The 21,940-nt window shown below is 36.2% G+C and overlaps 1 protein-coding gene across 5 annotated transcripts in view; it reads left to right on the forward strand.

The window, feature by feature from the left end:
• The window catches only part of mki67 (marker of proliferation Ki-67), a 45,734-nt gene that overhangs the window by 7,275 nt on the left and 16,519 nt on the right, over positions 1-21,940 (forward strand). For 3 of the 5 annotated variants that reach the window (XM_039770161.1, XM_039770147.1, XM_039770155.1), the window contains exons 7-12: positions 3,261-5,930; positions 6,965-7,224; positions 11,255-12,293; positions 12,401-12,522; positions 16,492-16,660; positions 20,829-20,966. In XM_039770161.1, coding sequence (XP_039626095.1) covers positions 3,261-5,930; positions 6,965-7,224; positions 11,255-12,293; positions 12,401-12,522; positions 16,492-16,660; positions 20,829-20,966 — 4,398 coding nt within the window. The remainder of the gene's footprint in view (positions 1-3,260; positions 5,931-6,964; positions 7,225-11,254; positions 12,294-12,400; positions 12,523-16,491; positions 16,661-20,828; positions 20,967-21,940) is intronic. The other 2 variants (XM_039770170.1, XM_039770166.1) reach the window with 2 other exon arrangements.

Consider the following 21,940-nt stretch of genomic DNA (forward strand, 5'->3'; position numbering starts at 1 on the left):
CACAGCTGGAAACTTCAGGGTAAATTTCAAACAAACATTAGGACATTTTTCTTTCCACAGAAAACTATAAGCACTTCGAATAAGTTACCAAGTAGTGTGATAGACACTAGGGCTTTAGGGAACTTGAAAGCTAGTCAAGATGTTATTTTGGAATAATTAAGCGGATAGCTTTGTTGGCCTGAATGGCCTGTTGTCTCAATTGCTCTAATTTAAGTAATCACATGTGATCAAGAAGTTGTTGAATATATTAGGTGGTAACAAGGTATTTCAATTGAATTACCTGCTGCATCAGTGTACATTTTTGTTGCAATGTTGTACATTTTATGAAATGACTTAGCATTGCATCCGCTTTTGTTAAATCTTCCAGGGTTACTGTGCATGTTCACCTTCTCAATCTAAAATTAGTTTTGTCTGAAAGCAATAGGCCGCCTTTTAATATGTGGTTTCTGGGTGCTGTCCTCCATAGTTTGTGCTCAAAAAGTTATTCCAGTATTTGGCTCGCTATTAGCAGCTAAAGAATTGGATCTCTATCAAATTGTTTTTCAATAGGAAAATACCATGTTGACCAAATATCCTAAACATCTAGTAGTCCACCAGACTTTGATTGTGTAGTCAGTCGGGTTGTCCGGCCTTAAACATTGCATTTCCTCCCGTGCCATTTGTTTTGGTTAAATTTTAGTTGTCCTCCAAATAAACTGATGGAATTTATGAAACCAAAGTCATTATTAAACAATAGATTTAGTATTTTCTAATGTTTCTTTGGAATTAAGTATGCTGCTTCAACCTAAAATACATCCATTTTTATAGTCGTCCTTTGCTCCTATGTTCTTTGTGCTATCAAATAAGAGCATTAACTTGGGTCACTTGTAGAAAAACTCTTGAGCATCTCATCAGGTTTTGAGTTCTGTACTTCAGGTTTTTGCAAAGAATACAAAATGGCAGAGAGTCGTATGAGATCTTCTCTTCATTCAACAGTTTGACTTTTTTTTTTTTTTTTTAAAAAAAGCCAAACAGTTTTTTCTTAGTTTAAGGGTAAAATTGCAAATTCTAATTTGCAGCAAACTTAATGAAAATTGTATGTTGCGTATCATGGTTTTAAATATTAGTGTCTACTGATAACCAGTATTTGCTGACTTACCTGTTCCTATATTTCTTTAACAAGACTGAATCAAAATATCATTTTTTTTGCGGATGAACTAGACATATATAATAGGTAATGTTACCAAAAATCTAATTTTTGTGTTTTATGGTGAAAATACATTAGGGTTGTGTGGTTTATTGGTACTAAAGTAATGTAAAACACAAATGGACAGTAACAGCATTTCTCTAATTTCAGTATTGGGCATAAACAGTAGATTTGAAAGACCTTGTTTTTTTCTGTCTAGTGCACTGTAAATCCCATGGGGAACAAAACCAACCCCCTAATAATCCTTAAATTACAAGCCAGGTTGCGGAAATGTCTGCAATGGGTTGCCACATGTATTATAACATTGAGTTCATCCACACGTGAATTCTCTGTTGAATATGTCACGTGCCATTTAGTGTGCTGGCTGTTGTTGTACTGCAGTATTTTAAACAGCACCATGGAGTGCTTTTGTTTCTTTAGAGTGAAACTACAAGTATCCCCTATCTCAAATTTCAATGCTTATTAAATGTTTAGTCTTTGAAGGTCACCAGCAAGGACATGCATAAAGGGGGGAGAGAAGGGGTACTGGCACAGATTAGCTTGTGAGAAGAGGAGGTGGCGAAAATGCTAGAATAAAATGACTGTCAAAATATTGAAAATAACTGGTGGGACTCAAGAATATGATTTGTCAGGATGTTATAAAGGCTGAGTGAATTGGGTGAAAGTGGTGTACAGTATGGTGTACTATAGCATTGTTGTACACACAATGCATTTTCAGTGGTCACTACATATTTCCACTGGTAGTGAAGTACCTGAGGAATCTATTCCTGTTTTTAAGTAATTGTTTTATGTTCAAGCCTCAGGTGCTCCCTATGGGGTGTTTGCATCTTCTCCCCATGTGCATATGTGTTTCCTCCCACAGTTCAAAGACATGCAGGTTAGGTTGATTGGTGATGCTAAATCGGCTTAAATCTGTGTTCAACATGTGATATAATGGCACATTGTGTAAGTGTTCCTGCATTGCACCCTATACTAGAAACAGCCTTTGGCTCTCCTGCAACCCTACTGTGGATAGTTGGTTTTAGAGAATAGATAGTTGGGGTAATAATACATTTGTTTCCCAATTTATAGTAGTAATAATACTCTTTCATGTGAGAAGTCTGCGTGAAATGGGGGAGTTTAACTGATGGTATTTGTCGTCCTGTGACCCATATTAAAAAGTTTAAGAGATCATGCATTAGAGAATTCAAAGGAGGACTGCTTCTTGTACCAAGGCATACTGTAGAGTCAGAGGTGGACAACCACTCCTGAAAGTCCCACCCCATTCCCAAGCTTTTGAACATGCTTTAGACTGCTGGGAGAACAGCTGGTTTTGGCACACTGGAGAGTTCAAAGTAGAAGCATAGCTTCAGGGAGATGTGGGATTGTGTGGTGCAATAGTTGATGTGCACTTTGTGTGGTGCATCAGTCAGGTGCGTTATTGAGTAACTTGTGGTGTTGACATTTAGTCATTATTTGCTTTGGTTCCATGAAAGTAACGGTGCTGTGGTCTGAAAGCTGGTATTGATATCAAAGTCAAAATTTTAGCTCAATCCAACACTATAACACATGATGAGTTGACTGTTGTCAGGATTTCACCTTTTTTGTTGAGGTCTCTACAATGCAATTTAAAGGTAAACTGAAAATCTGTATTCAATATTTGAAGAATTCTTCAGTAAGGATTGTGGTTGATTTCAGAGTATATGATTAGGAATTATTATGCCAAAAAAGCTTTCTTTTTTTTTTTTAAATTCAGATATTTTATTAGTTCAGGGGATCTCGCATATGCTAAAAAGTGTGATGCTGCCATTTCTGAAGTGAGTTAACGGAGCAGGGGAGGTAAAAAAAAAATGTGCAAAGTCATACATTTTTAATCATTTAGCACTCCGTCTCTGTGAACCTTCATAGAATGATTTAATAAAATTTTCGGAAATGCTGTAGTTTTTTTAAATGTTTTCCTTTAGTTCTATTTACTAATGAGAAAACCATGCCCAAAGTGATACTTTTTTTTTTTCAACTTGTTTTATTTCCAGTTTGTTGTAAATATATTACATACATTTTTAATCTGTGTGGTTTAATTTGGGGATTTCAACAGGTACAGCTGATGTACTGAATGATGAAGTGGAGCAAAAGAATGAGTCTGAAAACCTTAATGCCACACCAGCTAACATGGCAGTTAAAGCACATAAGCAGAAGATATTGGATGGATCATCTCCATTTAGTCAACTTTATAAAATGCTTAAAAATCAGATTGAGGCTAATGACAAAAGTAACATCCGTTTAACTGATGGTAAGCCACCTACAAATGTTTCCGACAGTGCGAGTTTGATGGTCCAGTCACCAAAGCGTAAATCTCAGAAAATATTTCAAAGTAAAGTCTTGGAAATGGAGATATTCGAGAATAAGCAGGAAAATCCAAGTTTGTCATTGAAAGCTAATGATACTTCATTGGAAAAAGTAGTCTCTGGCAGAAGGAGTCAAAGAAGCAGCTGTAATTCCTTGGGTTCTGACAAAAGAGTGGCAGAATCCTTGATTATAGAGTCACAAGAAGTTAAAGCAGAAACACCAAATACCAGAAGAAAAAGTAACGTAATACAGCATGTAGTTTCTAATGCAGATTGTGAAAATCAAGTACCTGACAATGACAAGGAGAGTAGAGTACTTGAAACGCCTAAAACATGTAGGCGTTCAGGGACATCTTCAAGTTTATCTAATTTTGTAGTATCTGATTCTTCTGTTTCAGAGCCCCTTGTATCAAAAGAAACCCCTTCACTTGGAACCCCTAAATCCTCAAGTAAGGGTCGTGGCAGAAAGTCGCTGAAATCTTCCAGCTTGTCTTCTATAGATGTTCTGAGTAATGAAATGCTGTCTACAAACAGAGATGTAGCTGTGAGCACAACTAGTACCCAAGAATTACTCTTGAAGCAAGTGGATGGGAGAAAGAACCTTTCTGAAATTTGTCAAAGCCATGTATCTGTAACAGGTGACCATAATAAGAAGACTAGGAGAAGCTCACAGGCTATACACAGAAGATCTCTAAGTGCAAGTGAAGTTTTACAGGCAATTCAGGATTCACATTTGACTGAGGTGTTAGATTCAATAAGTGACCAAAATAGTGAATCATGCAATGTAAAAACCAGAAGGAGTTTTAAAGCTGAAACAGTAGCATCCCAAGTAAATTCTTCCAAGCAGGATTCTACCTCTCCTAGGCTCAGAACTAGATCAGTGTCCCCTGCAAAGGTAAATCAATTGCCTCAGAAAGCTCTTCTGCAGCTACCAGCAACAAGCCATACAAACAGTCCTACACCAGCCATTCAGTCTCCTAAAAGTGAAACTAAGAAAGTTTTATCATCATCAAGGAGATCCAGCAGTTTAGCTGCTGCCATTAAATCCCCTGAAAGTGAAACAGAGGCTGTTTTACCAACACCAAGGAGACCAGGCCGTCCTGCAGCTTCCACTAAATCACCTAAAAGTGAAATGGAGGCCGTTTCCTCAACACCAAGAAGAGCCAACAATTCTGCAGCTGCCAATCAGTCCCCTAAAAGTGAAACTAGGAAGGTTTTGTCATCGCCAAGGCGATCCAAAAGTCCTGCTGCCACCATTAAATCCCCTGAAACTGAAACAGAGGAAGTTTTGTCAACACCAAGGAGACCAGGCCGTCCTGCAGTTGCCACTAAATCACCTAAAAGTGAAACTAAGGCAGCTTTAACAGAGAGATCCAGAAGTCCTGCTGCTGCTATTAAATCACCTGAAAGTGAAACGGAGGCAGTTTTGTCAACACCAAGGAGACCTGGCTGTCCTGCTGCTGCCACTAAATCCCCCAAAAGTGAAACGGCGGTAGTTTTGTCAACACCAAGGAGATCCAATCAGTCCCCTGAAAGTGAAACAGAGGCTGTTTTACCAACACCAAGGAGACCAGGCCGTCCTGCAGCTGCCACTAAATCCCCCAAAAGTGAAACCGGGGTAGTTTTGTCAACACCCAGGAGATCCAGCAGTCCTGCAGCAGCCATTAAATCACCTGAAAGTGAAACAAAGGCAGTTGTGTCACCAAGGAGATCCAACAGTCCAGGTGCTGCCATTAAATCGCCTGAAAGTGATACGGAGACAGTTGTGTCAACACCAAGGAGACCTGGTCGTCCTGCTGCTGCCACTAAATCCCCCAAAAGTGAAACCGGGGTAGTTTTGTCAACACCAAGGAGATCCAACAGTCCTGCAGCAGCCATTAAATCGCCTGAAAGTGAAACAAAGGCTGTTGTGTCAACACCAAGGAGATCCAACAGTCCTGATTCTTCCATTAAATCGCCTGGAGGTGAAACTGAAGCAGTTGTGTCAACACCAAGGAAACCTGGTCGTCCTGCTGCTACTAAATCGCCCAAAAGTGAAACCGGGGTAGGTTTATCAACACCCAGAAGATCCAACAGTCCTGCAGCAGCAACTAAATCACCTGAAAGTGAAACAGAGGCAGTTTTGTCAACACCAAGGAGACGTGGTCGTCCTGCTGCTGCCACTAAATCCCCCAAAAGTGAAACAGCGGTAGTTTTGTCAACACCAAGGAGATCCAACAGTCCTGCTGCTTCCCTTAAATCACCTGAAAGTAAAACGGATGCAGTTTCATCAACACCAAAGAGACCTGGTCATCCTGCAGCTGTCACTAAATTGCCTAACAGTGAAGAGGAAAACTCGCCTCGTAAGAGATCTGTGAGCAGTGTGACCAGAGGGATGATGCTGGAAGCTGGAGAAAATGATACAATGCCTTCTCCCAGTAGTAAGTCCTTTTTAGTAGCACTACAGATACAAACTTATTTAATTCTTGTAACAGAAACTCTCATTCTGTCATATAATTGTAGAAATTTCAAGACTAACCCTGCTATTTTGTTACTTAGATCTGATTTCTAGTAAGAACTTCTCCAATAACATATAAAAAAAAAATTGGGGTTGGTCTCCCCTAGACTTTCTTGTATACTCAGATATGGGGATTTGAGGAGTAAAGCGTGAGACAATGATTATATTTTTATATTATGTGCATTAAAGAACCATCGGCATCATATAAAATTAATATATTGTATAAGTACTGTGTTACAAAAGTAAAGGTAAATAAATCTGACTCTGCACTGCATGGATAATAGGTAAATTACTACCTCCAGTTAATGGAAATAGCCCAAAAGTTGTTAGAAATCTGTTTTATACCTAATACTTGTATGTACGTTTTGGTTGACCTAAGTGAAAGTGTACTAAGCTATCATGTTTACACATGGACATAATTCCAAAAGTGGTATTTTCAGATGCAGGGAGGTCTAAAACGTTGAGATTCATGAAAATCTCGACGTCAAATCTTTTGACAATTTACAGTACTTTCCCTGTCCTTCATATATGAGAAAGTTAAAAGTGCTGATTTTAAGCCTTTACATTATTCATTAATGGCCACATTTCCTTTGGAACACTTTTTTTAATTACATAAATTGTGTAAAGCAGAATTCAGTTTTTGAAAGGTTCAGTATCTAATATATGCAACTGAAATGTGTGTTCCATTTTCTGCTTCTACCAGTTTCATTAAATCTAAGTTCTAGGAGTTGGTAAAGTAGGCTACAGACACTGATTTTAATAGGGCAATATAAGAATGCCCATATTTGAAACACTGTCGTCCGCACATTGTGTTAATAGGGTCTTTTGTGTAACTGTTTTGTAAGGACAATATACAACATTACATATTAATTTTCTGAAAACTTGCCAAAATACCACTTGGAACATTTCAAGTTTTCCTCCCCTTGATAATTTTTTTTTATTATTATTTTTTCATAGCTTCTAATCAAATCTCAACCCGAAAGCGGAGGAGTGGAGAGCATTTTGAGAAGTTATCAGAGCCTTCCTCAAAGAGGAAGAGAGTTTCTTTTGGTGGGCATTTGAGTCCTGAAATATTTGACAGACGTTTACCACCAAATTCGCCACTGAAAAAAGGTGCTGCCCCACTTAGACTGAGTTTATCAGTGATGAAGAAGAAGAAGACGATTACTAAACCTAGCAGATATTCAATTTCTGTGGTTGGCTCTTCTATGATGAAGGTATGTTTTGCTGCTTTTTTTGATCATGATAGCTTAAATAACTAAAAATGCAATCCCACCTTTTTGAAAAGCGTTTTTGCAGGAGTGTATTTGGGGTAAGTAGATAATTATGATAAAATTGGAACACAGGACTTATTGGAACTGTTTGGATAGTGAGTTTCTTCATTCGCCTTGAAGATAGGCTTAAGTATACCATTTTGCTAACAATGTATTAGCTTTCATTGCAATCCTTTAATTTCGAACCGCTATGTAATAACTTATGGTAATTTAGTTAATATACTGTACATTTAAGTAAGTATTCCGCTGTAAAGTATTACTCTGAACTGTATCAAGAATAAAATGTAAAGTAAGTTGTGTATTTGCAACAAAATAAAGTGACTTCAGGTAGGTGAGGTCTTGAGTGTCAAATTAAAATACAAATAAAATCTTAAACCAGCTTAACCTAATTTAGGTTTGCAAGTTAGATGAGCAAGCCTATGCAGCACTGTTCATATGGCAGGAAACCATGTTGTACAAGGCACCAAACCATTACAGATTCAGCGTGATCAAGCCCACAATCACACACGCAATATTGGTGCAACCTGTTGTATGCAGCAAAATATACTTGCTCCCTGGGTGCATATTACTATAGAGTTGCACCATACTATAGTTAATGTGTCCCTCCACAGTAACCATAATTGAGGTATAAAGGAGATGTTCTAAATAAACTTGATTTGTAAATGCATCGTATACTGATAACTGAAGGATACTCAAAGCTATCTTGCAATACTTCACAGGGTCTTTGATTATTTGTCCATCTTTAGTGGGATTGAGGCCATTTTTCTAGTACAGGCAAAGGGGAATGTCGTCAGTTGTTCAGTTTAGATAGGCTTCCTTCAAAAAGGAAATGTGTTATTTATTTCCTTATTGAAAGTCATTAGTTACACACCTATTTACAGATGCTTCAGTAAGTAGTGTAAATCCTTTTATTAGCCCAGTGCTGCATCCATTAACCATCCGACTATTACTAAACACGTAATGCATTTTCTGTTCACTAATACAGCACCTATTAGTAAAACGTTAACTTCATTTACAATGCTCAAACTTATAGATACATAGGAAAATCTTTCTGCCTGGTATGTCAGTTAACATTTTCTTATTTCTGTATGCTAAAATTATGTATTTATGTAAAAAATAGGTGTACTGAAACCAAGCTGGGTAAAAGATCAGTGTTGCATTAATGACTAGTTTTTCAGATGTGGGTATATCAGCTATGCATTCAGGGCTTACTTTAGTAAGTAAGCTGCAAAGCAACAATTGCAATACAGTAAAGTGATAAAAGTAAATATGGAAGAGCTTTTTTTAGAGGAAGAAATAGTGTTTTCAGAAACATACCCTAAACCCAGAAGTCATTTTCTGAATTTAAAACCTGTGCTGTTTCAAAGTACATATATTCAGTAAGTTTAACAGTTTCATTTTCATGTTTGGCTCAATTCACTGTAGTCTCAATGTGACAATGCGGGTTCTACTCCATGCTCCCATCTTCCTTCTGGGAGCCCTTGAACCCTACACCATTTGTAATGCCACCGAATAGCTAGGCATTGAGGCACAACAATGACGCAAGGGGATGGTGCAAAAAGTACAAAGTGCTTTTATTAAAAATAACAGAATCAAAAGCAGTGTCCAAATAGTGCAGTGTCTCAGAATCTTTAAATAAATAATCCAATCAAACAGGTGTACTGTGGAGGTTAACACAATAAATAAATCCTTTAAAAACGAGGTTAAAATAATGGCTGGAAGCCCTCCTTTTAAAAATGGCTGGTGCCGCCTTTCTACTGGTGACTCCCCTGCTTCTCCCGTCCAGGCTGTGCACCAGGGGAGTCGCCCTATCTGCAGCTGACCTTCTTTCTGCTGCTGCCTTCTGTTCACCTTGCCAATCCCTGGCTCCAGTAGGCTTCACCAGACCATGACATGGGCTCCCCAGCAACCAGGTTGCTCACGCTGGGGGGTTCATCTCCCATGTCCCGACTCCCACTGCCTTCTCTGCCTTATGTTGCAAGCCATCCTCCTTCTGGTCACTCCCGCTCCTCACTAATGCTCAGCAGGAGCGACCACTACCGACTGCTCCTGGGGTGCTGGTCAGACACCCAGGCTCACTTCTCAGGTGCATTTGTTCTCTACAATGAGCACCTTCGCTCGTTCACGCAACTGACTTTCTCCTCCCTGCCTTCTCTCCTTCTTAACCTCCGTCTGTCTTTTCTTTCTGTTTTTTCTTTCCTAGCTGCCTTGCGCTTCTATTATTTATCATGGGGATGTGGATCAGGTGTGGCAATTAGCAGCACCTAGCATTAATTACAGATGCAGTCAACTCCTCACCTGTGCACTTAAGCGGGGACCACCCCCATCACGAATTCACCTGGGAACCTGCTCCGGCCACACTACCACGTCCCCTCTACGCTGCGAGTGCGGCGACTATTTAAAAAGTGGCCTTTTTAACTTGAGCTGTGGACCTGCTGCACCACATCCCAATTTTAAATACAAGAACATGATTGATAATTTATAAAATGCTTAACTAGAGAACACAATTTCTCATGACAAATTAGTGCTAGCTTTTATTGTGGGAAAAATAACTTACTTGATAGACATTGAACTTGTGCCTTAAGTGCATTGCAGTTGATGGCAATAACAATATGCTCCTGCTTGCATTAAAAAATAGGCTATGTGCATTGCAGTAATAACTGTTTTTGCTCTAAACATTAAAATTATCTGATTTTCACTCCATTAGACTTATGGTTAAATGTGGCTTACGCACATACGTTTGTGGCATTGATGACTGATTTATGTAGCTAATTGAATTATGAGATTTGACCTCGTTATATTGTATGGGTAAGGAAAAATTCGATTTTCATAACCTTTTTATAGTAAAAAGTATACTGTGGGACAAAGCACCTTGTGTGGATTTTTGTCTGCACTTGTTAGAATGGGTTTGAGGTTCAGATGTTACATTGGATACATGGTGTTCTCCTTAAAAATGACAATGTCTAAAATAGTAGCCTGCTTTCACACAAAAAGCAAATTCAAAGCTTGCTATTCTACATTATAAATATATAAATGTGAACTGGCTAATGGTTTGCTAATCGGTTCACTTTGTTTATTTACTCTATACATTTATATCACGGAGGTAAGCATTGTAACTAGAAATATCTCCAGGTGTTCAGATATTTTATGTTCCAGTTTAGCTTAGGATAAGTTTAAAAGTTTGCATGTTCTTCCCGTGTCTGTGTGGGTTTCCTTTCGGGTGCTCTGGTTTCCTCCCACAGTCTAAAGACATGCAGATTAGGTGTACTGGCGATCCTAAATTGTCCTTGGTGTGTGTGCGCGCGCGCCCTGCCCGGGGTTTGTTTCCTGCTTTGTGCCCTGTGTTTGCTGAGATTGGCTCCGGCAGACTCCTGTGACCCTGTAGTTAGGATATAGCAGGTTGGATAATGGATGGATGGATACATTTTAAAAATCAATTTAATTTTTTAATATGGCTAATTTGGGATGGGTTCTTCAACTTAAGTTTCAGAAAGAATGCAATTTATACATTTTCACTCTTCAGCTAGGTGTGTTGTGATTAGGAAACTAGTCAACAATCACTTGCGCAGGCACACACACACACACACACGTCATTCAAGCATTTCTGTATGCATGTAATTTTTCAATATATTTGTGCTTTATTTGCTTAGATTATATACATGATTAGTAGTGGACAGTCCTGCTGCAATGTAGTTCTGTATTTTTAAGAAACCTTAATTTGGTGGTCCTTTTCAGAAAATTACATGAAAGAAAATGCATATATGTTAAAACTGTATGTTAGGTTTTGTGTGTGTTTACAAATTTTCTAGTCACAAAAGGAACCAGTGATGAAATAAAGGGCTAGGGTTTTGGGAGAGGTCATTAGCTTTTTTATTTGCTCCAAGAAAGTCCTTAGTTGGTGGATCTCTTATATGAAATGTTTCTTTATGAATTGTTGTAATGTTCTCTGAAAGATGACTGTTTTTATTTGCAGGAAAGTTTAGAGGCTTCTACAGAGGATAAATCTATTAAGAAATCCTCTCCTGGCAGATTGCTGCCCAAAGTTAGCAGTACTCCTCAGAAATTGAAGACTCCATCACCTCGCCAGAAATCGACTAATAAGTTAACTCAAAGTGTGACACCAGATGTGATTGTGTCAGCATCAGCTGCTGAAACTGTGGTGAACAGTTCTGTTGAATCTTTAGTTAAAACGCCATCTCCTGGTACAAGAGCACGTAGAAGTGCAGCTAACATAGAGTTTGAATCTGTGACAAAAGTAAAAGGATTATCTGTCAGTAACAGGAAGTCTTTGCAAGACAGGAAATCTGTCTCCTTTGTTTCAGAAGAATCACCACTGAGAAAACCAGTAGATGACTTAACATTCCCTTCACCAAGTAAAAAATCTCATTTGAAAAATACTGTAGTTTCTCTCGGTAACTTACTGAGTGACTCTAATAAAAACAGTACTAAGTTAGATATATCTTTAAGCGACTCCCCTAGATCATCTCCTAGGACAAAGTCCGTAGTTGATCCTGGCCAATCTCATGAAATTTCCATCAGCACTCTTCAGATATCCCCTAGAAATAAACAACTCAGTGAGTCTGAATCAACACCAGACAAGAAGCACATTGTTGTAATTGGTACACCTCGTTCATCTCCTAGGAATCGTTCATTAATTAGCTCTTCTGGTACTAACACAGCTGCTGTTGCAGACAGTGTTAATCTAGCCTCACCTAAAAGGAGGTCATCTCCTGGTGTCTCAACAGCACCTAATGAGTCCAGTGAAAGAACACCATATGTTCGTGGTCGTTTCTCAATTTCTCGAATACATACACCTTCACCCAGTACAGAAGAAAACGCTCCAAAAAGTGTTAATGCAGATAAAAACATTAACTTCACACCCAAACATGTTCAAGAACGAAAAAGCTTGTCCTCTACTGCAAAGAAGTCCATTACTAAAAGTCGGCGAAAGAGCGCTATTTTTGGTTCTGTGCGTACAAGACGAAGTGGTGCACTACAGTCAAGCCTGTTCGGTGAGTTATTACTTTTTTTTTTTTGCATATTTATAATTTGTGAGTAACCTATGGTGCTCTTTATTAGAAACCAGAAATATCTTTTTTTTTTTTTCTTCCTGTTGCAGCAAAAAAATCCTGGGCAGACATTGTTAAGCTTGGTGTTGCAAAAAGCAAGACGGTGGCTGCTGCGAGGAAACCTTCTTCTCGAAAGAAGCATGTAAAAAAAGTGTCTTCTAAAGTTCAAAAGGTAGTATCTTGCCCTTGTGTTTCATTATAATTGTACATTTTTTTTAATACTAAAAGTTAAAGTACTTTGACAGTTGACTTTATCAGCTGTGTGTACTACGGGGATAATGCCCTGATTCAAGAAAGGTATCCAGATATTTTACATAGTACAATCATTTTAAAGACTTTTACCATATATACTCGTGTATAAGTTTGGTCTTGAATCCCGAAAAATCGATTCTAAAACCAGACCCCGACTTATACGCCCGTTCAAAAGCAGCAGTTACATTTTTTTTTTTTTTTTATAAACATCTTCTTGCCTCCTCCAATCTCGGATCATTTTCTCAAACGCATCAAATTTTATTGCAGCAGTGCACTTGCCAATTTCTTTTGCTACTTCAACAACGTTTAATTTAAAACCAGCTTCATATTTTTTTCTGATTGAATGCTCCATCGTAGATAAGGGATGCTCTTACAATAAAGGTGTATGAGGGGGTGTGATACAAAAACACAAATCGGTGCAAACGTTGCTTCGGAATAGTTTGGGTATTGCTGTGTGGTCACGTAAGCACAATAGAGAGAGAGAGGGGTTAGGAGCACACGCTGATACAGCACATTGCCGCACCCACATAGGACTAAAAGGCAGTGTGCTCTGTGTTTACTCTCCGGTGGGTGTTGGCATATTATAATCCCTTGTACCAATAGCGTGAGTTTTCTGTATTCAACTTATACGACCGACATTATAAAATACCACAAATTATACTGTAAAAGCAAGTCCCGACTTTTCCGCGAGTATATACGGTAACTGTTTTTAAAGGAGAGGAGCTGTAGGTGTTTCTGGTGTTCTCTGACTGTAAGAGCCAGTAAGCAACAAAGCGAAAGCCCAGTGTATTTTTGCTACAAATGTTCAAGTATTTATAAACAATCAGTTGTAAATGTTACTCTGTATGCTTTAAATGTGTTTGGGGGGTAAAGTCACCCTGTCCACTGTTGGTCCTGTGTATTGTGCACAAAGGTTTAAAGCAGTTCATAGCATAATACCAATCTGAGTGTTGTGCTGATTAAAACCTCCTGGCACAGAGTCCCTTTCAGTTTAAAAAAAAATTACGGTTGCCCCGATCAGATTTTTTAAGGTTTATATCGTTTTCATGTTACTTGATCAGTCAATTCAGATGCGATTTTGTTTTTTTCCCCCCTTCCTGTATCTTTTTTTTTTTTTTACATTAAGCTCCTCCATAACCAGATACATTGAAGCCGTATGACCTATATTAGTGTATTTTTATAATTTTATTATTATACACCACAGGTTAACTGTTCATTTTTTTGTTAAAGTGAAATTCTGTAGGCTTAGTGTTCAGTGATTATTAAAATACTGAAGTAAAATTTCCTTAAGGTACATACTTTATATACAAAGTATGTATCCATAATACGTACCGTATGACATAAAAGGGAATAATGCTTCATGTTAATTACAAGCTGTCATTTTGTTTAATTAAACTTTGTTTTCAACAGTATCATTACAGAAAAAATTAAAGTTCACTATTTCTCTTAACATAATTTAATCACACAATTAATTGATATTGGAAATTAAACACTGCTAAAATGTAAATATACATGCACTTATAGGTTTCATCATTTTAAATCATTGTACTACAGCATTTTCGCTGTTAAAATATACATTTATTGTATTTATACAGGTGTTTTTTTTTTCCTCTCTCCAGTGTATCCGCTAGACATTCGCAGTTCATGTTCTTATAAATATGGGTTTTCAGTTTTAATTATGTAGTACTCTTCTCTTACAAAAACTTAGGCTATATGACACAGTGACAAATACACAGTATAAATCTTAAAAAAAAATAAATACAAACATTTGATACAATTGCGTTTTTTTTTTTAAGTTTATCAAGAAGACACAAGACTAACATTCTTAACAGGTTTTTAAGGTTAAGATAGATACATTTTGCTGTTAAGCTAACAGGCCTATTGTTTACTACGCAGCAATTTCAAATTATTCTTTACCATTTTTTTCCCAATTAAAAATGTAACCTGCTGCACTCGACGCTTAAGCTTGCCATCTGAAGTTAGAGTCCACTTTTTAAAGGATAAAATAAAGGACTGAATTCATTAAAATACTTTTTCTTGCCGTTTGTCAAACTACAGGGGACGACTACTCCGATTTCTTTTTCTCGGGTTATTACTCCACTTTAACATAAAGACAAATATTGCAATTGCCTCTCGCTTTCTGCTGTACAGAAGAATCCATACTTTTAACATAAGCCTTGACTTACTGTTTACTGTAATACCTTGCGTAAAGGATAACTGAAACTAAGTTAAAGTATAGAAAAGCAGGGGCTGAAACAATTGGCCACCAATAGTCTTTCACTTATAAAATCGACCAATCAATTGGAGTATCCCTAAAAAAAAGTCTTAACTGGCATATTATATATAAGCATATACCATCTTTAAATGGGAGAATTATCTATTTTAGCCTTCACTTCCTAATTGTGTAAGGTTTACAGAGATTGAGTAACAAATTAAAATAAGTTACAGTAAAACCTTGATCATCTGTCAGGGGTTGGGATCAAGGCCATGACGGATAACAGAACTTTAAAAATGATATACAGTAGATCAGTTTAGCAAATAGTCATATTTATTTACAAAAGAAAACCTATATTGACAAAATATAGTATTAACAAAATTAATCCATTTAATACTGTAACCAGCTGCCTAATAAACCAATTCAACTCAGATACTAGAGTTTTCAATGTTTTACTTGGCGGTCTTCGTTCCATAACAAATGGTGCCCTGTCTTATCTGGGTTACAGAGCACACCTCCGAAAAAACAAAAAGCTTTCCCTACTAGTTATATTTCTTGCCAGTCACATATGCTTTTTTTTTTTATATATATATATATATTTCTTTATACCTTAATACTCCTGCTTATTGTCTCCTGATACTTTCTTTTTTCTATACAGCAAACAGTCCTGCTTATTGTCTCCTGACTCCCTACTCAAAACTTCCTTTAATTGCACCTTCCTTTTCCTCCTAACTTCTCCTGTCACTCATCTCTCCAAAGAGGTGTATCCTCGCCCTTACACAGCTGAAGCCTATCAGCTAGTCCATTGCGTACAATATTCATTCCACCCTTTCTGCTCCCATACAGCACATCACAAGCTGCCTGCAACAAAACATGTTTAATTTAAAAAATGTTTTGTGATAATTCCCGCACCACATGCATTTCTTTATTGGCGATTGCAACGTATATGAGATTTTATTATAACAAAAGTGACACATGGTGCTGGGTACGAACACTACACGCCAGCACAAGGGAGAGTTGATCCATCGTACATAGTTCACAGTATATGGCACAGCAGTAGTAGTGCAGTAATAGGCGCTGAAGAGTGCAATGTGTGTGTGGTGTTTGTTTTTTTTTTTTTTTTTTGGTGCCTGATGGTTAACGGAGGCTCGCAGATAATCGAGGTTTTACTGTACATATTCATTGTAAATGTTGTGCAAGCATTTTAATTAATTTTTCAAAAAAGAGAATAAGTTCAGACTTTTAAAGTGAAAGATACAAATCACATAGCAGTCAAGGATGAAAATGTAGACATCAGTTAAATGCCATAGGGTTTACTTGACACCTGTCACTAAGCTTTCATTCCAATCTGTTACATTTGGCTCAGAAGTCAGATTTAACAGATTAAGGCAAATCGCACTACTTCTACAGGATTTTAACTTACACCTGGAGATAAATAGTTCTAAAGTCCAAACAGTTGAAGTTGCTAAACATTAAATAATGGCCTTCAAGTATTTTTTCACCTGCAAGCATTTAATGAAATAAGCACTTGCAGTCTTAGATATTCCTTTTTAATACTTTAATCTAGTTCTGCCCCACTTTGAGTTTTCTATTAATGAATCATTCACAGAATTTTTTAAATTGTTTTACGCTGTTGCATAGTCACCTGTTTTAATTTTTAAATTGTTTTAACAGACACCTGTTCAGAAGATAAAGGAACATTTTAGTACTGGTCACGCAGAGTCCCCAGCCACAATTGTTATTGGCAGAGCACATAGATCTGTGCAAGTAGTAGGTCAAGCACCTCGTCTCGTCCAAAATGTGGCATTGTTGAAGAACATGGAAATGAATGAAAGTTTTACAGGTATGGTTGTAATTTTACCCCTTTTATTACCATATTTTCACAAGTTCACCATTGGAATTGTGCACATCCATTTGGGATAGATATCTGTCTGATTTCAGTAATTATTTTCTGTTCTTTGCAAGATTTTTATATTTATTGTGAAGTTTTATGATACAAATATAACTGGTAAACATCACTTTTTACGACTGATCAGTACAAACTTTTCTCTGTTATATGGTATTCTTTCATTTCTAACCATACTATCCACTGGACAGGTCATTGGTTTCATACTTGCATATGAAGCTCTTTGGTGAAAAAAGTATTTTGTGTGTGTATTTAGGTCTGCAAAACCTAGTGGTTCTCCAGTCGATTTTTTTCATTTAAATGCTTGATTAGTATATTGGGTCGATAGCAAAACTTTTAAAGGTTTGTACTTATTTGCTTCATACAGTATAGGCTTTAGTAAAAACAAGTATAATATAAATGGTTGCCCATATTAATTACACCTCAAGAAATTGTAATGTCTTGCTAGTAAATGGATAAAACACTGAAAAGTGCTTTTAAATTAAAAATGGTTAAAAACATGCAAGTATGTATGTTTACACTTAAGCAGTGTTCAACTGCCAATATCAATTTATTGAATCAATGTGAGAGAATATATCTATATATATATTTTGGTAGACAGATGGTGAAAACTACTTAGTTTGTTTCAGATAAGTAAAATACAGAAGAAATTAAACATGACAACTTGTAATTAAGAGTTGTTTTATTTTCTTGAATGCCATGTGTATTCTGAATAAATATTTTCTATTAAAGTATGTATTTTAAGGGAATTTTTATTTTTATGGTCACTAAACGTAAACCTATTGAATTTCATTTTGTGAATAAAAAATTAACCTGTAACACCTGTGGTCTATGGTTTTAATTGTTTTTTTTTTTTTTTTTTTTTTTTTTGATAATCTAACACTTTAAATCTTCTCTGTATTTGGTTATGCAGGAACTTAGTGTAAATGTGTTTTCAATAGACACAAATAAAATCCTGAGTTGACTGATCTAGTAACACTTTTCACCAAAAATATATCAGCCCTAAAAACATCTTGTTTGGAGCAGCCCTGTCATCAACTAATCAAATCAGTGTCATTTATAATAGATGCTGAAGATAGCTGCTATTAAATTTTGTCATCTGTTAGATGCCTTGTTACTTGTTATGAATAGGAACACAACCATGATGTGGGAGCACCAGAAAAGAAAAAATATATATAAGTATAGTGGTGCTCTCTGACACTAAATCACACTTATAGTTAATTCAGCAGCACACATTGTCACTTCTGTTTCTTTTGTCAGCTTAAATATGTATTTGATATTGCAGAAATAGACTTTTCAATAATATGTAAAACTTCTTTTTATAGTATTTCTACTACACTGTAAACAAAAAGGGCTCATATATACAGTGTTCATCTTATGCTTTTTGCTTGCTTGTAATAGTTTCTTGTTAATTAGATCCATTATTTACATGGCTTGTTGGTGCTCTCATTCTGCCACACCAGACATTTTTAAAACTGTTGATTTTTTTTTAACTGCATCATAGAAATGGTTTGTCTACTCAGAGCAGATTAGTATGAGGGAGACCTTTTGCTTTTTCTTAATTTTGTAATCTTGTATGATGGGCACAGGTTAGCTGGTCTTGTGTTTACTTGCTTTGTATTAATTGGCAGACAAAACTAGGCACACTCTAAGGATGGTGAGAGAAAAAACATGCAGCAACTGTAGCTCTCCAGGAATGGATTTGGATACACCCATGTAGTAGGATGTAATAGCACTCGGTGGATCGGTAACACTTTTTCACAAGTTTTATTTTACCAGCCTGCAGGTGACAGTTTAGAATTGGTGGTGGTTTAGAATTTCCTCTGTCACTCATTTTTGGAGTAAGCCTTACCTGTGCACTTGGTAAAATGGTGAAAAAGTAGCTCGTAAACAAAAAAATAATCAAAGCAAAAGAAAGATGTGACATCTTTAAGTGGCAGATCTAACAGCGCATTATGTGGAAGTTAATTCCCAGTCTAAGGCCTGCTCAAGGAGTTGTTTTTTTTTTGTTTGTTTTTTAAAAGCATAAGGCTTTGAAGTCCTTAATGTGAAAAAGCAAAAATATCAAGCTGGTTTTATGGAGTGTACATTTCCTTTTGCAAATTTCAAATTGGTAGCATGACGTCATACCAGTATACCACCCCCCTCTAGTGCATATATGTATATTTTATACGTATGTGGTAGTCCCCAGATTGGCATTGTGCTTTGTCAGAATGTTTCTGGCATTTATTCCACTATCATGCATGATAATATGATTTTTTTTGTTTTGTTTATTTCTCTCCTCTCTCCATGTCAAATTTTCAAGACACGAGGTTAAGCATATTTCAACAACCCGATATTGATGGACATCTTCATAAAGAGTATTCCTCATAGAAAGATTGTTTAGGTGTCTGCTCCTATCCCCATTTGTCTATATATAATGTGTACAGCATTAGGGCTGTGTTTTAAAAATAGTATATTGGAATAAACAATCATTATGTGAGTTGATGCAGTCATTGCTGTATTGATATTAATCTTTTTTTTCCACATAGTTCATACAAGTATGTGAATGATGCTGTTTCAAAAGTAAGTGTTGCATTTACAATGTTCAGCAGGTAGGAAACCTATTTAGAAACTCGGCATACATCGAAAGTGTCAGGCATCCCTCACTTTGAAACAGTTTATATTTTTTTCAAATAAAATACCACTACCAGCAATACTCTGAATTGAAAAGAACACCTACTCCATTTGCTGGAAGACAAGTTGATGATTGATTGTTCTGACAAGATGGAATAGTTCTTTCAACATGACTGAGTGATTCATCGAAAAAACGGCACATGTATACCTTTTGAATGTGCAGAAGATGTTGCATAAACAATGAACCTCTTGAAATTTCTTAATTTTACATTTGTCACAAACACTTAAACACTCAATTGTTTCACCTTTATATTCTCTACTCCTTCAGTACATTCATATTACTTCAGGTGAGTGAGATGTACAATGGTAGTGTCACCAATACTAGAGGTAACAAAGCTGTTCCTTGTGAAGTCTTGGAGCGATTTTTCAATGTGATTTTGGTATTACATCTACATTTTAGGTCCCTTATTTCCGGCAAAATAAAGACCATTGACCCTTTCAATTTGCCATCGTTGTACGTTCAACAAAAGCTAAAAGTATGCATAATGTAAATGTGACATGCATACTGTGCTTTAGGGTTCACTTTACATTACAAAATAAAGTCTGCATTACTGTAGAACTAGTAACATTTAGTGGATTGTTGATGTTAGTTAGAGCTTTTTAAAAATATGCCTACATTTTTTTGTTCTCATTCATCATTTAAAAAAAAAAAAAGAATATTTTTGGTTATGATTTTTCATACATGTGTTCATATGAATAAGAATGTTTTTTCATATTCCATTTATTAACCTTTTTTTTTTTTTTTTTTTGATGGTGCAATAATTCAAAAACTTCTGGTAGTGCTTTGAGTATGAGTTTTGATTATGCAGAATTAAAAGCTAGTAAAGTACTGATTTGTCTGCTTCTGAATGTGTTTGTGTATATCATATAAAATATTCATACTTTTCTGTGAATTTACAAATATGTATCATTTCAATTTTTTTTCTCTCTCGGTATAAGGTAGAAGACAACACCCTATCATTGTGTGATTTTATATTTCTTTCAGATGGTGCTTATTTTGTAATATATTTTTGAAATATTTATTATTGATGTAAACATAACTGTATCCCACTTTTTTGTAAGATATATGTTAAGTTGTTTTCATACTTATATATTTTAAGGTTTGATATTTTCTTATAGTTAATGCTGGGAATTGATCATTCAGAAAACTTACTTGTTAATATCTTGTCAAATATAGGTGTAATAAAGTTAATTGTTGCAGCCTAACATTCCCGAAACACAAGCAAATATTTTAATGATTACATTTTGGGAGAAGCTTTAATATTGAAACATGAGAGTAGCATTTGCTTTGGTTAAATTAAAGGAGCTTAGGATGATTTAAGGTTGTGTGAAGTAAGGTTGTTTTTTTGTTTTTGTTTTTTTTTTTTTTTTTAAGATTATCCTTAAATGTAACAGTCTGAATTTCAAACAATCTACATTCTCTTTTCAGGAATTGATGTATTGTTTAGTACACCACCCAACTATAAAGTAAAAAGATCTTCAAGATGCTCTACAGATCTTGAGGTTCCTGTTATTACTTCACTGTCTCCTTCTGAAGCTTCAACTATGAAAACCCCTGAGGAGACAGGTCAGATTCTTTACTATATAAAACTGGATGTTTATACTATTGCTGTGTATTGAAGCAATGATTCCACCATCAGGTTCAAGTTGAGCAGTGATCTGCACCAAAGGGCACTTGAGAAATTGAACCTGTATTTGAAAGATGAAGGGTAGTGCAGGTGGTGAGGAATGGACTGGATAAAAGTTTCTATACACGATTCAATTACTAATTGGCAAACAGTAGCATTCCTTTAGCAGTCCTTTCTCTGACAAGTGAATGTAATCTCTTACCTATAACGGGATCCCTGTGCACATTGTACCTTTGCATTTACTCTGATATGCACATTGTTTTTCCTTTTTTTTTTTTAAACAAAAAGCCCTTATTGTCCCCCAGCTAAATATTTTTTTATTTTTGTATTTTCATTTAAATATGATTTTAATAACTTTGAAAGTAGGCTTTAAGTATGTGGATACTTTTTACAGTAGTGGATCACCAAAGTGAGAACTTCTTCAGTGTAATGTGTATATTCAGTATATTGTATCTTTTGCTGAAATCGTTGTACAGTCTGCTATGAATATTTTAGAAACCATGGCCTCCTTGTTATTTGTTCTTGGTTATTCTTTAGTAATTTTTTTTTTCTCAAATTGTAGTTAAAGCCTCCTAAAGGAAAAAATATTTTTTCATTTATTTTTCAAGATGCTGTTGAAGGTTCTTACTGCTGCCTTCGCCTCCTCTCTAAATGTCTGTTCTTCCTTTCATCATGCTTAGAACTTTAATAATTTCAAGGGGTCTCTACCCTGTTTAGGAAAAGGACTTGGTACATACTTTGTCCTTGACAAGCAGTGCAGCTGTTCTTGGTTTAATGTTTTTGTCTTAATCATGTTGAGGTTGTTAACCATGAAACCTTAAGGCAGTTTGAAGTTTTGTAGGGTGAGAAGTATAGACATCTGGGAGAGGCTCAGAGAGGATCCAATTGAAGTAGTTAATGCCTCTCATATTGA

This window comes from Polypterus senegalus, chromosome 1, assembly GCF_016835505.1.
Source record: "Polypterus senegalus isolate Bchr_013 chromosome 1, ASM1683550v1, whole genome shotgun sequence".
NCBI classification, from domain to species: domain Eukaryota; kingdom Metazoa; phylum Chordata; class Cladistia; order Polypteriformes; family Polypteridae; genus Polypterus; species Polypterus senegalus.